The following is an 18,356-nucleotide window of genomic DNA, read 5'->3' as shown; positions in this document are numbered from 1 at the left end:
AAGTGCCATTATAATGGCTTTGAATTTACCACCAAAGAGTGACTACAAATCCGTGAGAAGGCCCCAACAAAGAGTGAGAAGACATCAAAAATTATTAGTAAATCAATAAATTTTAGTTGTAATGACTTCAGTCAGAAGAACTGCAAATATGATATGAACATTTTCCCACAAAAGGTTTCAGTCAAAGCAAGATATTCAAATAAGTTACACTTTGGTGTGCCAGTACTGCTCATTGGTCAGGGTGTATACATGAACAAGGAAAAAAAATTCCCGGGTTTTTCCCGGATTTCCAGTTGAAACTACACTTTCTCCCAGGTAAAAATAAACTTTTTCCATGTTAAGTGGCAGTATACTTTTCCTCGGCACTGTAAAAAAACTTATAAATTCTTTGAATGTTTATGGTTTCATACGCCGGCGTAGAATTTCCCAGCACTTTAGAAAACTAAACTCAGGTGGGGGGTGGAGGGGGGAGGGGAGGGGGGGGGGGGGGGGAAACACGTTTTGGAAATATTTTTCATGTGCACCAACATGTACGTTGCATATTTTTGTGTTACAAAGGTATAAATGTGAATTCCACCAAACACCGCATATTACTTTCTGAAGCACAGAAATCGAGATTGTGACGTGCTTTTCTAAGCCAGTTCTAGCTCATGTCATGTGATCTCGCCAGCTGATGTAGTCAGCCAATAGCAAGATCACTCTTATGAAGCACAAACATACATATAAGAAAAGTTAAAGGTTTAAATTAATATACATAGTGTTGCCACAAGAAAAACAAAGCTTTCACATATAATATTGGTCTACAAGATTTATAAGCTGCAAGAGAAGCTAAGCTTCCACATACAATGATGATCTTTCTTGCATGTGTTACACTTTAAGATACATCACACAAATGTGCCAGTAAATTTTTTAATAATGATGTAAATGTCTGATTTCTGGCCTCGAAATTCATCTAGATGGTCGTCCTCAGAGAGTTTATTTTTAAATGAGAGTCAAACGCTCTGTGATTTAAGAAATTCATCGTACATTCTCACACATAAGTCATCTTGCATAAAAGGAAATTTACTTTGATAGTAATGCTTTTCAAAACACCATTCGCAATATTTTCCCGTGACCTGTTAGAAACTGGTTCGTTTCAGTAGCTGCCATAGAGCACCAGGTAATGGGCGTCACTGTGCTTGTGCAGTTACGGTGACGCAGGAAGCCCACATGTTTGTATGTATAAAACATTAAAAGATCTTGCATTATGTCATAAAAGTAACAAGACAGTAGTGGATACTTCAAGAGCATCGGAATTTCATGAACCATATTAAAATGCAAAATAATAATTGGTATGTCCAGAGTCGGATGTAAATTTTCTTGAGTACCAGTACTGTATTATCAAACAGTTGAAACTAGTTAACAGTGTGAAATTAAACACTTTGTTTCAAATAAATTGACTGCCTCAGTGCAAAAGATTAATAAAAGCCAAATCTCTTTAGCAAACTGACAAAAATAACTTCACTATTCTGCAAGGCAATTAACGCTTGACTGTCAGAAAAGTGGAGGGGGGGGGGGGTTGTTTGGGGAAGGAGACCAGACAGCAAGGTCATAGGTCTCATCGGATTAGGGAAGGATGGCGAAGGAAGTCGGCCGTGCCCTTTCAAAGGAACCATGCCGGCATTTGCCTGGAGCGATTTAGGGAAATCACGGAAAACCTAAATCAGGATGGCCAGACGCGGGATTGAACCGTCGTCCTCCCGAATGCGAGTCCAGTGTCTAACCACTGCGCCACCTCGCTCGGTAGAAAAGTGGAAATAAAACCTCAAACTAGTAACATATTTTAGCCTTCTGTAACTGTACGAATGTATTTTAATTCATTTGATAGATTCCAACCACAGAAATCTGTTTTGTTTTCATTTAATGTGAGAGCAATAAATGACAAGGAAACAGCAAAATCTCTAAATGTAAACACAGGTCACGTGTAGTCTCACCACCTCCCCACTTCACCTCAGACTGCTCTGTGGAACAGCCCCAGATCTCCGATATTTCTGAACCGGGGCAATATTAGATAGTGGCGCCCAGCCACACATCTGTAGCCAAAAGCGGGAGAAGGTACTACTCATATGCAACTCACTGCATATGCACAAGAGCCCGCCCGCAACTACTCAAGTGAAACTAATGTAAACAGCTGTCACGCTCATCGGAGGCAATTTGTTGTTAGGAAGCACTGCACAGTCTTCCTAAAGCCTTTGACACACTTTGCTGTTGGAAGACACTTGTATGAGCACTGTGTTTTGTTGTTGTATATAGTGTATTTATTTTGTGACTTAAGTTTTATTTTCGTTTTTTTTTTCTCTCGTTCATGTTTTGTTGCTGAGTATTATTCTGCAGAAGTGGGATACAGTAAAATCACAAAAATTTAATTGAAAACTAAAACAACGAAAAATTCCCATAATTCTGAAAAATTCCCGGATTTTTCCCAGTTTTTCCTGGATGAAAAAATTCCCGGGTTTTTCCCAGATCTCCCGGGTCATATACACCCTGCTGGTGTAATGTTAGAACTTTATTGTGAGGTGACAAAAGTCATAGGACAGCGATATGCACATTTACAGATGGCGGTAGTATTGCGTACACCAGGTATAAAAGGACAGTGCAGTGGTGAAGCTGTCATTTATACTCACGTGATTCACGTGAAAAGACTTTTGACATGACCATGGCCACATGATGGGAATTAACGTACTTGAACATGGAATGGTAAGCGGAGCTAGATGCATGGGACATTCCATTTCATCAATCATTAGAGAATTCAGTATTCTGAGATCCACAGTGTCAAGAATGTGCCAAGAATACCAAATTATCTCTCACCATGGAAAATGCAGTGGTTAACGACCTACACTCAATGACCTAGAGCAGTGGCATTTGTGTAGAGTTGTTAGTAGTAACAGACAGGCAACACTGTATGAAACAGTAGGTCAATGGGGGTAAGATTTGGCATTAATGGGCTATGGCAGCAGGCAACCAATGTGAGAGCCTTTGCTAACAGCACAACATTGCCTGCAGTGTCTCTCCTGGGCTTTGTGGCCATATCGGTTGGACCCCAGATGACTGGAAAACTGTGGCTTGGTAACGTAAGTCCTGATTTCAGTTGGAAAGAGCTGATGGTAGGGTACGAGTTGGCGCACACCCCATGAGGCCACAGAACCAAATTGTCAACAAGCTGTTGGTGGTTCCACAATGGTGTGTACTATTTCTACAGGGAATGGACTGGGTCCTGTGGTCCAACTGATCACTGACTACTTGGAGATCACTGACTACTTGGAGATCATTTGCAGCCATTCATGGGGTTCATGTTCCCAAACAATGATGGAATGCACCTTGTCACCAGGCCACAATTGTTCACGATTAGTTTGAAGAATACTCTTGACTATTCAAGTGAAAGATTTGGCCACCCAGACCGCCTGACATGAATCCCATCGAACATTTATGGGGCACACTCAAGAGGTTGATTCACACACAAAATCCTGAACTGACAACACTTTCACAATTATGGATGGCTATAGAGGTAGCACAGCTTAGTATTTCTGCAGGGAACTTCGAATACTTGTTGAGTTCATGCCATGTCGAGTTGCTGCACTACGTCGGGCAAAGGTGGTCTGACACAATAATAGGAGGTATCCCACAACTTTTAGCACCTCAGTGTATAATCTGTGTGGGACAGAGTTTTGTAGCTTCTTGTGGAACGGATGAAGAAACTCAACAACGCTGAATTTTCTTTCTACCTTTGCTGCAGGATATTTATCAGTTTTCTGGTAGGTTGGTTCACACAACAGGCTGTAATTCTATTGGTCACAGACTTTATTTGACAACAAAACATTGGTGTTTCCCTCATCCACTGGATAGACATCACATGAGGATATTCTTGTAGCTTGCTTAGTGTAGTCCTTTCTATGGAGGAAATACACGAGATTTCAAAAATTAAATATTATTACGACTGGCCAAGTAATTATTATTGAATGCTACAATACACTTCAGAGTAAACATATTCACCAGGTCTCAGTGAACGGCGACTGGAACATTCTACCAATCGTTCAGTTCCTCAGTGATAGAAATCTGCTCTTTGATCATGGAGCCATTCAAGAACCACTGTGTGAACGTCATCATTGTTTGAAAAGCTCTTTCTCCCCTGATGTTACCTATCAGCATCACTCACATTTGTGTGTCTTGAAATTGTTGGCACCATTACACTACGGAAGGACATAATGTTGCATGTGGTCGATATACTGCCAGAATTTCACAGTGAATCTGAGTGCAATTTAGACATTTTGCCCACAAAAAACATATTGTCCTCTGCACTTTAATTTCGTGGACACTTCAAGTTGACATGTCATTTCAATTGCACACTGTGGTGCACCTGTTATCCATACTGCAAGAGAACTGTCTCTGCAGGAAACCCAGAACATGTACAATCTGACAGTACATCATGCTTGTCGCATAATGGTCTTAGCAACATGTGTAACTTACTTTCTGAAGTCACCATGCTTTACTTTTCTGAGGAGAAACTCTTGTTAGTGTACACAACAGCTTCTTCAATATCACTAATAAAATCAGTTAAAGGCAAGATTCTAGGTGTACGCCTGAAGTTCAATCTAATCTACAATCCCTCTCCTGGGAGAGGGTTGACGAAGTAAACTGGGTCGAGTCAGACTTGGTTCATAAGCAGTCTTCTTTGAGATAATCATCAAAGTTCACCCACCTGACAGAGCAACATCAACATCAGCGTAAGATGTTAGTCGTTAACGTTCCACGGTTAATTTCAAAGTTTTGGACAACATGATGCTATCAGTGCTTGGAAAATGTTTGAACTTCATAGCTATGCCTAGAACCCTGCCTTTACCTGATCCTATTAGTGCTGCTGAAGTTGCAGTTAGTCCTCTTCCCCATGATACAGCAGAAGGAATAAAGCGTGAAATGCTTACGAGAGTTCCTGAGTTCCTCCTCAGAAGAGTAATATTTCCTCCATGGAAAGATCCTCACATGATAGCTCTTCCAGTGGTCAAGGGAAAGCCACTGTTTTGTTGCCATATTAAGTTTATGGCCAGAAGAGTTTCAGCCTGTTGAGTGAACCAATGTACCAAAGATTGATAAAGATCCTACAGCAAAAAAAAAAAAAAAAAAACTCGGGTTATAAGGTCTTCCAAAAGGTCTACCATTATATCCTATCGTGGGAAACATTGACACACTAAAGTAGGACATAACTAGATACTGTGCATGGTTATTGAGATGCTTTGCGGAAAATTCTCACATCATATTTGTAACTCTGTTGACTTTATCAAGAGACTGAGTTTACTATGTCTCATGAATTGGACTTATTAATACTTTTTTTTATATTCTCACTCTTCACTAGGGTCCCCGTTGTGGATTCATTGTCACCCATTGAAACCAATATAACAGTACTCTTCCATAATGCCTTTTCCATAACTTAATTTTTTATCGAAGAGTGAGTTATTAGAACAAATTTATGATGTTTCCATGGGTAGACCTCTCTCTCCTCTGGCACAAAACTTTCTCATGGAAGACTTCAAGGAGAAGGCTCTCCATCTAACATAACTTAAACCAGAATTCTTCTGGCATATGTACATGATAGTTTTGTAGTATGGTCCCACAGTGAAGAAGAGCTGGTACAATTTTTACATAATCTAAATTCAATCCTTGAAAATATCTAATTTATAGTGGAAATTGGAAAAGGTGGCTACCCTTTCTAGGTGTCTCAGTCAGAAAGGGTATCAGTCATTCCATTTACTGCATGACTATATGTGGACTTATATTTGCAGACATCAAACTGCCACCACCTTTCTCAACTTATGGGCGAACCTTGCAAAAGAGCCAGAACACCTACAATCTGCATTCAAAGGTAATGGATGTTAACTGTGTCTGATCAGCACAGCTTTAAAGAGGGGGAAACCATGACCATTCGGAAGATCAAGAGGAGAAGGAGCTGTTCCAAAGACTTTCGAGTGTCCCCCTCATATGTTGGAAATATTTCATAGAAATAAGGCAGAATCCTAAAGAAACACGTTAAAGTAAAATCTGGCCACATACAAAAATCTTTCCTCTGCTCTTCTCAGCTCAGTAAAGGATGGGCTGGGGTAGATCACATTCACTGTATGTGAAAGGTGCATGGGGCACGATTTCCATTCTCACCTTTCTCAGCACAAGAAGTCAGCCACAGCTGGGCATTCTATCTCTACAGAACATCTAAAGATTAAGCTGCCATGGAAATATTGGTCTTGACAAGATCCTTCTGGGATACAGTTATTAAGGAATCTTTGGAAATATGTTTGTCAGACAATCTCATTAATCGAGATGGTGGCTTTTGACTGGTAAGCTGAGGGAGACAGTGATTTATTTAATGCCTTCACAAAAACATTGCAACTAATGACACATCTAATGACAGTTCATTTTTTTATGTAACACATGAATTTTAGCTCAGCTGGTTCACAACTCAACAGAGGGCAGACACCTAATATCACCATCACACATGCAAGTATATGCCGCAAGCATGTACCATGGAAACCTATGCACAGCTGCTTCTGCACCAATTTTTGGTGTAAATGTAGGGACATGAACTAGTAGTCTTCAGTGGCAAACACTAACCTGATGATCGCCGATGGTTGTCAGCTGAAATACCAATGTCATCCAGCTGCAATCCCAGAACCTCGTGGAAAATTTTGTGGCTGTTTGTTTCTTGGTGTCAGACATATTAAATCTCAAGAGTGTAAACAATATTCAGAGTATCATTTATAATAATTAAGCAATAAAACAATTGTAACTGTAAAATAAGTGAATCTACAGCTTGTCTAAAAACTACAATTTCCCAGTTCTGGCACTATTCAAAACCATTTGATGCTTAATGAATTTATTATATTATTATTATTATTATTATTATTCCAATTCTGCCAGCTGTGGAACAGTTTATTTCAGATGCATCTTTTCTGGAGTTTTAACTTTAACTTCCAACTAATATCCTATCACTCATTTTCTGTGAGCTGCCTTCCTTTCCTTGAGCCATTTATTGCCAATTTCCAACTTTTCCTTTCCTACGAAGTGCTGGTGTATTCCAAGTTCTTTCTGAAAAGGCCTCATTCCTGCATGTCTTTGTTTCTCTTCTAGCTCAGTGAATAGGGTATTTTTTCTTCAAAATAAATAAATAAAATAAAAATATGTACATGCCTGCTTGCACAGTCCTGGTTCATTTGTATTCTGTATCACAGAATGTGATCCTCCTCCACACTGTTTCACATGAATGTACAGGTTGTTGCTAAGCTGTCATCTATATTCACAATTCTATCTTAATAGGCCTAAGATCTTTAACATCTTTCTTTCCTCAGCTTTTGCCATTATGTTTCTGATCTTCACACACTATATCAATGTATGCATTTATATTTCAAGTTGTCAAGTCTCTCTGTAAAACAGTGTATAAAGCATAAGTTTGTTTTTGCAACAAAAAAATGATTATTTCTGACCTTTACTATTTATATCAATGCATGCACTTATGTATGTTACCTAAACCTTCATATACGTGAACTAAAATCTATGACAATGTCTGAAAACTGAATGTTATATGAACAGCAAACAAACAAACATTTCCCATTAATCACAAAGCATTCTACTGTGTACAGAGCCTATAGTCAAACTATTGCACGTTGCCATAGTTTGGCATTAAACTGCACAGGTCATTTGTTGTAAAACCAGACACCTCTAAACAGCTGTTACACCACTTCTCTCTTGTTGATCCTTTATATGAAGACTTCTTTTTCAGCAATGTTAAGTTCTATCCTTTTTTCTGTGTACTTGAACTTCTCTGCCCAGCTCATTTTTTCCTGGCATAGTTCCAGCTCTCTGAGCACAGGCTTGATGTTGCTCATCAACTCTACTTTTGAATGAGGTCTGGTGGCCAGCCTTGGATTTTGATTTATCATCATCATTACTATTAAACATTGGAAAATCCAGGATGAAATAATGACTATATTATGAAAAGAATAGCTGCTGCTCACCATATAGTGGAGACGTCGAGCCACAACTCACACACACATGACAATAGCCTCTGGTTGCCAAGGCCTGACTGCGAGCAGCAGTGCATGATGGCAGAATCAACAGGGTGGTGAGGGTACGGAGGACCTGGGTTGGGGAGGGGGAGGAATGCAAGGTAAGGGTGTGGGAACATACCGGGACAAGGTGCAAAGAGGGTAGGGCAGCTAGGTGCAGTCAGGAGGTTAGACGGAGGTTGGAGGAGGGGAGGGGGGCAGCAGAAACGGAGAGAAATAAAGAGACTGTCGGTGCATTGGTGGAATATAGGGCCGGGTAGTGCTGAAATGGGAACAGGAGAAGGGCTAGGTGGGTAAGGAATAATGACTAACAAAGGTTGAGGCCAGGAGGGTTACAGGAATGTAGGATATACTGCAGCAAGAGTTCCCACCTGCGCAATTCAGAAAAGCTGGTGTTGGTGGAAAGGATCCTGATGGCACAGCCTGTGCTGCTCACAGTCTGGCCTCAGCAGCCAGAGACTGTGGTCACGCATTTGTGAGTTGCATTTTCGCGCAAGTGTGTGTGTGTGTGTGTGTGTGTGTGTGTGTGTGTGTGTGTGTGTGTGTGTTTTGTTTAATTCCGATGAAGGGCACTTTGGCCAAAAGCTTACTAGCTGACAACCTTTTTGTTGTGCTTATCTGCATTTCAGCATCTCTGCTACATGGTGAGTAGCAGCTATTCTTTTCATAAAATTATTATTATTAACAATAATAATAATGTGTTGTTGTTGTTGTTGTTATTATTTTGCTCACCTAAAATGTCCACACATTCTTTCATCATACATTGTCCTAAGGTAATAACATCAAGCACGCCAGAATATCATAAAACTGTGGCCCATAGCACCCGAAGGTTGTCTCCATTGTTTAATGGTAAGAAACATATATGTAAGCTTCTTTGTAGTTCTGCCACACATTAACCAAACATGTCAAAAGTATGATGATAAATCTCATTACTCACTGTTGCAAATTCTCCATATCATTCAGATCATATTAATGTATTTGTGATGGGCAAGGTTTGAAACTGTGTCATTTGGCCATTATGTTAAGTCTTTGCAACTTTAATTGAATTATAATACAAAAGAAGATGTTTCTAGATCCTCTCTGAGTTCTTATGCCATCTGTTTTCCATGGTCATCACCTTGGGCACTAATGCTCTCTATAAATGTAAACCACTGGCAGTCTTCTATAAACCTGCTCAACAAACTTGCCTTGCTAAAAGTCTTTTGCTTTGTATCAACTGCATAGCTTACAACACACTAACATTTTCTAGAGCGCACACATGATTAGTATTACAATCTCACAAGGATGTTGTTTTTCAGACATACTATGATGTTTGATTTTTTCTTTGATATATCCTCCAAAAAAACAAGTGAGAACTTGGGAATCCACTTTGGTAGGAACTTCTGAAGACAGGCTACAACTAGCAGTGTACTTCACAATTTGTGCCTTTCTGTGGTCTTACTATTGTCACTCTTTGAAACATTGTCTTTAACTGCTGAGGGTTTGTGAGACTAGATATCACCAAACTGCACAACATACAATAGAAATTGGCAGTACTGAAGTCATCCAGATTATTTGCTAGAGTGAACAATGACTTGGCAGACCTGACATATAAACTCTGGTATTGTAAACACAGTACATCTTGTTTATTAAATGTGATGATGTGCCATATTAAACAGAAGTTACCCAGTATTGAGTTTTATTCAGTTGTCAATAACTAGTCATTGGTGGCCACATGATGAAGCAGTTATTGTTCAGTTGTAGCTTTAGATGCTAGCCGGTGCTAACCAACTACACCAAGTATGTCAATTTTCATCATGGGCAGAACATTGTTAACATTTCCCTTGGGGAAAAATTCCTAGTTCATCTCAACTGCACAGTTTACAGAAAACTAACTTCTTCTACAGCACACAAATCTCTTTCAATAATAGCTTTAATGGGCATGCGGCTTTCTTGATCAGCCACTGCTCAATTCGCAACCTACAGCACCAATTTCATTTCAACAAGAGCTGCTGGTCAGAAACAATAAATCAGGAGCACAGATGAGGTGTTTTGATGGATATAATATCATTCCTAGTCTTATACATCATAAAGGTATAGTGTAACTTAAATTTATGTATATCTGTATCTTCCTAGTCAAGAACATATGGTAGCTCATAGGTTTCTGTTACTCATATACACCTTCAATATCATAAATTCTATGTAATCATGTACAAACAATAACTTGTAAAACTAAACTCATTCAATTTCCTGTGAACTGTCTACATATGGGTCTATAAAGCTCGAAATAAATAAATAAATAAATAAAACTGGATGCTCATCATTGTACTTAAATGACCAATTAAATGGCGATCCCAAGAGTATGGCTATTTGCAATCACCAAATATGGTCTTCCACAACACAACATAATATGCTGTTGCAGGTAAGCAAAGTTTACAATGCAGTCGCATCAGGTAGTATTACTTTGATATTCATTCGTATTTAAGTTTGTTTCATTGAAACAGCACAAGTCAATGAATTATTTTTAAGTTTTACAGAAGACACTTGCCCATAAAAAGAGAGAGAAACCTGCTATGACATTCATTCTGATGTAAAGTAAAGGCAAAATAAATCTGAGAATAAATGATAGTTGGGTACTGTTCTATATGCCAGTCGAACTGTGACATTATATCCGAATTTAAATCTGACAGCACCCTCTCCCTTTTACTAATGTGTATTACTAAACCCTTTCCGTTACCCTCTTTTTATATTATGCTTCTCTTTTTCCGAGAGCAATATTTGTTTTCTTTTCTCATATCTTCCTTATTCTATCCTTCCCTTCTTAACTGAGCTCAAAACAAGTTCACCTTTTCAGCATTCTCCTACAGTAATATGGTATTGTTGACATAAGAAATATTACATTTGTGAAAGATAATGACTTCATTGAATACTGTGGTTTTCACATTTATGAAAGGTGTTTCTCAAACAAGAATATAGCCCACAGGATTATAAGATATCTCTTAGAAATATGTCTACATTATGCAGAATTGCATCTCTCCCCATATAGCTCAATCTATACAACTTTAATTCATTTCTCACGACATTAAGAGTTACACGTCACAAAACTTAACACACACACACACAGTTCCCAAATATTCCACAATCATCAGGTCTCTCCTTGTTGCATTGTCTCAGAACTCGTCCAACAAATTTTGCTGTATACTTTGCTAACTAAATTTATGTGGACAGTCAGCCTCAAACAAACGAGAATAGTCTGCACTAGCATAATATATTCACTCATTGTTTATAAGTACATAAATAACTGACTGACACAAAATGCTTCCCTTATTTTTGCATTATTAGTATATCAAAGCTCAGAAAAAGTATTAAATTATGAATGAAATAAAATTCGGCTTCAAACTGCACCAGACAGATACCGTTCTGGAAGATAATATACAAAAAGAGAGTTCACAACTGCAGCTAACATTTAATACACATCTATTTTGAAACTTAAATGATCAACAAGCAACAAAATGAATGATCTTTATCACCCAAAGGAGCTCTTGCCACAATTACTCCACATTTTCCCTATGGAGTTAATGATAAATATGTGACTTCACAGACAAGTTGACATACATTTCATTTGATTTTCCAGGCTTTTTATCCTTTTTTCTACCCTACACACCAATGTTGCTATGATATCATTGTAGTCATTAATTTTTATCCCCTATCTAATAATTATCTTTCATTTCCATATAATATTCCACAAATCCAAGTTCAAAGGATAACCTGTATGGATGTGGTTGTCACAGACTAATTTATCAGAGAGAAAGAGCTGCACTTATGTGATATTAATCAAACACATTTTGATTCATTTTGTTGGTACTTATGAGGACTTCAAAAACAAATTACTAGCCCAAACACCTGATATGTCTGTACTCCATATTCCTAAATAAATTCGCCATTTCACTTCAAAGGAACATTAATGCTCTAGAGCACTAAATACTGAAATCTATTTATGCATATCATTTGTGATCTCACACTTCTGAAAAATACATGTTTTGATGAAGGTCTGTCTATTGTACCGGGTGGTTATAATAAAGCTTTCACTATTTAAAACATTATAACATAAAAACTAATAACTGTTCAAGTACCAAACTTGGTAGCATTAATACCCAGAGCAGAAGGTGCACGATTTCTGTGCATCACAGTGCCACTGTGCAGTTCCAACTATAACCACCAGGTGCCGTGATCAGTCATTGTGATTCATACTCTCACGCACCTGACCAGTCACAGTGCACTTGTTGACATGTCAACATGAGCTTGGACAAAAGGAGCACGGCATTATTGGTGATGCTCTGTTATGAAAACAACAGTAATGCTGCAGCTGCACTTCAAGAATATCACCGGATGAAAGGATTACAGAAGTGTCTTTGTTCTCCACCTGTCATGTGGAGTGTGATGAAGAAGTTTGAATCAATTGGAGAACTGGGCGTTGCTCCCGGAAAAGGCCGATGACCAGTTGCACCACAGGTGGTTGATGAAATCACTGTTGCCATGGCAATACTGCGCGCAATTCCTGATCGTCAAGCAGTGCGCTTGCTGTGTCACAACAGTTGAACATCCATGGTCCACTGTATGGAAGGTGCTTCGAAACAGTCTCAAATAGTATCTGGACAAGAGCCATATGATATGGCAGCTTGCACCACAGGATGCACAACAACATGTTGACTTCACTCTCCACTTTCTTACAAAGATTGAAGTTGGTGACGGCTGACCCTGGACCATCCCATGGACAGATGGAGCTCATTTTTCTCTGACAGGTGAGGTGAACACACAGAACTGCCGAGTGTGGGGATCTTCACCTCCAGTCACTGTGCATGAAGTTCCTCTGAATGGTGAAAGTGTCACCGTATGGTGTGGCTACACAGCTACATTCATCACTGGCCCATTCTTTTTTGAACAGTTGGTGCTCGAAGACCAAAGATGTGCAGTGTGACAGGCTAGCATTACTGTGATATGCTTCACCAGAATGTCATACCCGCCTTACAGGGGAGAGAAATATTGAACTCTACAGTGGGGCCCCACCGCACATTGCTCATGAAGTTCACCTGCTTCTCTGAAACACATTTGGAAATGATCGAATTATCAGCCAATCAGTTTAAAATTTTTGGCCAGCATGATCACCTGACCTCACTCCCTGTGATTTTTGGTTATGGGGGTACCTAAAGGGTGGAGTTTACCAGGAGAACATTCACAAATTTGCTGATCTGAAGCACAGCATAACAAGAGAGGTAGCCAGCATACCTACAGACATGCTTAGTTCGTCTGTGCAAAATGCATTCCTGTGCTTTCACACTCTTCTGACACTGATGGATGCCATATTGAGCCCCTTTTGTAGCTGTAATGGTAATGGTATGTAATGGTAAGATGTACCATAGTAACAAATAAAAGTGTTTCAACTGAAATGATTCTGGTCTTTCTCTTTCCCATGTCCTTGACATTAATGCTACCAAGTTTGGTACTCATACAGTAATTAGTTTCCATGTTAAACAGGGAAAGTTCAATTTCACCCTCCCGGTATACTGCATAAATATTCCATCAGATCTCACTGAGATTAATATCCACAAACAGTAAGGAAATAGTAACCTTTGGCTAATGGATTAATTAGTCATAAGTAGAGTCATTCATGTCAAACAAATACCCGAGACAACAATATGTGAGTAAATAAAATGCAAAACAGCACAGTTAAGACATAAGTTTAGCAAATGTCATAGTTATGTCAGAGTTCAGTTTTGTGACAATACCTATGTCTTACAATGGAATACTGCTTCAGTTAGTGGCAGCACTTTACAATGGATCAACTGAAGATGACAACAAAAGCAGACACTGGGAGAAAGAAATCAAATGTTTCATGAAAACCCACTCAGAAAATTTCAAGAATCTGTTCAATTTTTTCCAGTAAACACATATAGAGATTTGACAAAAAAGCAAGTTCATTACTTGCATGAATGCAATGAAATGCAAATCGAAAACTTTCAACTCATACAAACCTGCATAGCTAGCGTAGTCCACGCTGGGAGGCTGGTACATGTCCCATCGCTTGCGACTTGGTGACTCTATTCCCTCACTATCTGAGTCACTTACTTCCCGAGGATATTCATAAACACAATGATATTTTTGCTTTTTAAATGATACATTTTTCTTCTGCTCCTGAAAATTTAAGAAAATAGAAATGCCTTAGTTCTAAATAAAATGTTCCTCTGATACCATTTCAGTAAATAACACAAAATTAGTTAGTTAATAATAAAACCACTAACTTACATTATATACAGGACTGTGTAACAATGGAACTAATTTTTATATAAGAGAAAAATTATTCCTGTATGTGCATTAAAATATTTTGCTGTATAAACACACTTTCTTGCTGCACCTTCAGTCTACTGTACATATGGGAAAATGAACAATTAACTTACAGCTGACTGATATGTGGAGCAAACACATAGAATGAAACAAAGTATATTCCACTAGCTCCTTCACTCCTGGGTAAACTATTTCTCTTTTCCAGTTCCCCCCCCCCCCAGTTCTAAGGGACACAATGAACATTTACACACTGTTACCTGGGTAGAAGAGAAGAAAGAAGGGTGGAGGTGGTTCACAGAGGTAGTGGTAACATGATGATTACATAAAATGGGCATTCTCCATCTCTCAGATGTTTCCATGAAAAAACTTCTGTTGATATCAAACATAAGAACCACCAACTGTCACAAATTCTACTTCAAGAAGTCCCACTTACCCCAAGGGTACCACCACCATGGGAGAGAAGGAAACATAGTAGGTGAATATGGATTGGGGGACAGAAATGAAAGAGGAAGCCGCCTGGTAGAATTTTGCACAGAGCACAACATAATCATAACTAACACTTGGTTTAAGAATCATGAAAGAAGGTTGTATACATGGAAGAACCCTGGAGATACTAAAAGGTATCAGATAGATTATATAACGGTAAGACAGAGATTTAGGAACCAGGTTTTAAATTGTAAGACATTTCCAGGGGTAGATGTGGACTCTGACCACAATCTATTGGTTATGACCTGTAGATTAAAACTGAAGAAACTGCAAAAAGGTGGGAATTTAAGGAGATGGGACCTGGATAAACTGAAAGAACCAGAGGTTGTACAGAGATTCAGGGAGAACATAAGGGAGCAATTGACAGGAATGGGGGAAATAAATACAGTAGAAGAAGAATGGGTAGCTTTGAGGGATGAAGTAGTGAAGGCAGCAGAGGATCAAGTAGGTAAAAAGACTAGGGCTAGTAGAAATCCTTGGGTAACAGAAGAAATATTGAATTTAATTGATGAAAGGAGAAAATATAAAAATGCAGTAAGTGAAACAGGCAAAAAGGAATACAAACGTCTCAAAAATGAGATCGACAGGAAGTGCAAAATGGCTAAGCAGGGATGGCTAGAGGACAAATGTAAGGATGTAGAGGCCTATCTCACTAGGGGTAAGATAGATACCGCCTACAGGAAAATTAAAGAGACCTTTGGAGATAAGAGAACGACTGGTATGAATATCAAGAGCTCAGATGGAAACCCAGTTCCAAGCAAAGAAGGGAAAGCAGAAAGGTGGCAGGAGTATATAGAGGGTCTATACAAGGGCGATGTACTTGAGGACAATATTATGGAAATGGAAGAGGACGTAGATGAAGATGAAATGGGAGATACGATACTGCGTGAAGAGTTTGACAGAGCACTGAAAGACCTGAGTCGAAACAAGGCCCCCGGAGTAGACAATATTCCATTGGAACTACTGACGGCCGTGGGAGAGCCAGTCCTCACAAAACTCTACCATCTGGTGAGCAAGATGTATGAAACAGGCGAAATACCCTCAGACTTCAAGAAGAATATAATAATTCCAATCCCAAAGAAAGCAGGTGTTGACAGATGTGAAAATTACCGAACTATCAGCTTAATAAGTCACAGCTGCAAAATACTAACACGAATTCTTTACAGGCGAATGGAAAAACTAGTAGAAGCCAACCTCGGCGAAGATCAGTTTGGATTCCGTAGAAACACTGGAACACGTGAGGCAATACTGACCTTACGACTTATCTTAGAAGAAAGATTAAGGAAAGGCAAACCTACGTTTCTAGCATTTGTAGACTTAGAGAAAGCTTTTGACAATGTTGACTGGAATACTCTCTTTCAAATTCTGAAGGTGGCAGGGGTAAAATACAGGGAGCGAAAGGCTATTTACAATTTATACAGAAACCAGATGGCAGTTATAAGAGTCGAGGGACATGAAAGGGAAGCAGTGGTTGGGAAGGGAGTAAGACAGGGTTGTAGCCTCTCCCCGATGTTGTTCAATCTGTATATTGAGCAAGCAGTAAAGGAAACAAAAGAAAAATACGGGGTAGGTATTAAAATTCATGGAGAAGAAATAAAAACTTTGAGGTTCGCCGATGACATTGTAATTCTGTCAGAGACAGCAAAGGACTTGGAAGAGCAGTTGAATGGAATGGACAGTGTCTTGAAAGGAGGATATAAGATGAACATCAACAAAAGCAAAACAAGGATAATGGAATGTAGTCTAATTAAGTCGGGTGATGCTGAGGGGATTAGATTAGGTAATGAGACACTTAAAGTAGTAAAGGAGTTTTGCTGTTTGGGGAGTAAAATAACTGATGATGGTCGAAGTAGAGAGGATATAAAATGTAGGCTGGCAATGGCAAGGAAAGCGTTTCTGAAGAAGAGAAATTTGTTAACATCCAGTATTGATTTAAGTGTCAGGAAGTTATTTCTGAAAGTATTCGTATGGAGTGTAGCCATGTATGGAAGTGAAACATGGACGATAAATAGTTTGGACAAGAAGAGAATAGAAGCTTTCGAAATGTGGTGCTACAGAAGAATGCTGAAGATTAGATGGGTAGATCACATAACTAATGAGGAAGTATTGAATAGGATTGGGGAGAAGAGAAGTTTGTGGCACAACTTGACCAGAAGAAGGGATCGGTTGGTAGGACATGTTCTGAGGCATCAAGGGATCACCAATTTAGTATTGGAGGGCAGCGTGGAGGGTAAAAATCGTAGAGGGAGACCAAGAGATGAATACACTAAGCAGATTCAGAAGGATGTAGGTTGCAGTAGGTACTGGGAGATGAAAAAGCTTGCACAGGATAGAGTGGCATGGAGAGCTGCATCAAACCAGTCTCAGGACTGAAGACCACAACAACAACAACAACAACAACAACCACATTTTCAATGGAGAGCATGGATACCAAAATATGCTGATAAACTTATCAGAGTCACTAAAGAAATACAATGTCCTGTCAGCTGGTCCTGGAAAAGATTTACTGTGACATTTCCCTCTTAAAGATACCAAACCTATTCCCTTCGAAAACTGGACCCTGTGGAGTACTCCCCTTATCATGTGTGCTTTGACTATCTCTTGCCATGTCACAATATAAACCCTGCAGTCATCCCCCAATGTAATACTCTGGCATCTATCAATCTACAAAATATCTTGATCTACCTCTATGTGACCGCTACCTCCATTCAGTCATTCTCTTGTGGAGGATCTAGTTACAAAATCTGTCACTTCCGCTCGTCCATCACATCATACAACATTTTAGTCACAAGTGTATCCTATCCAAACAAGGGTACAGCTACACATGAAATTCCAGCTGTGCTGCATTTACTATTCATTGATCTAACCATCTGTCTTCTTACATGAATAGCCAGTGCCAAACTGTCCCCAATGACAAATTTGATCATCCACTTGCAGAACACACTGCAGGCCACACTAGTTACTTGAACAACTTCTTCAATACCGTGTTTACTCGAATGTAAGCCACGCTTTTTTTCCAGTTTTTGTAATCCAAAAAACCGCCTGCAACTTAGCATTGAGTGCAAAGTAAGTGGAAGTTCTGAAAAATGTTGGTAGGTGCCGCCACAACCAACTTCTGCCGTCGAATATATGAGCGCTACACAGGCATGCTTTGCAGGCACAATGATAAATATTGGCACCAAAACCTCTGCGTCAGCAAATAAATTAAAAGAAAAGGTAGAAGAATGTAAACATAATGCCGTATATTCTTTTGTGTTTGCTGCTATCTCATTTAAATCCTGTCTGCCTAATAAACTACGAAACTAGAGTCAGACAACAGCAAACACGGAAGAATGTACATATTATGTCATGTTTATATTCGTATAATTCTTATGCTGAATAGTGATAGTCAGAAATGAAGATCTAAGATGACTAATTTCTGTGCAGAATGTAATGTACTAAAGAGGCGTCTGCATAGATTTT

At 39.1% G+C, this 18,356-nt stretch overlaps 1 protein-coding gene across 1 annotated transcript in view; it reads right to left on the bottom strand.

The window, feature by feature from the left end:
* LOC124594047 overlaps positions 1-18,356 on the bottom strand; it is a 642,515-nt gene that overhangs the window by 28,899 nt on the left and 595,260 nt on the right. Inside the window, exon 13 of the mRNA XM_047132397.1 lies at positions 14,099-14,258. Coding sequence (XP_046988353.1) covers positions 14,099-14,258 — 160 coding nt within the window. The remainder of the gene's footprint in view (positions 1-14,098; positions 14,259-18,356) is intronic.

This window comes from Schistocerca americana, chromosome 2 (assembly GCF_021461395.2).
Source record: "Schistocerca americana isolate TAMUIC-IGC-003095 chromosome 2, iqSchAmer2.1, whole genome shotgun sequence".
Lineage (NCBI taxonomy): Eukaryota > Metazoa > Arthropoda > Insecta > Orthoptera > Acrididae > Schistocerca > Schistocerca americana.
The sequence above is the reverse complement of the archived record's forward strand: the minus strand, read 5'-3'. Positions and strand labels throughout refer to the sequence as shown.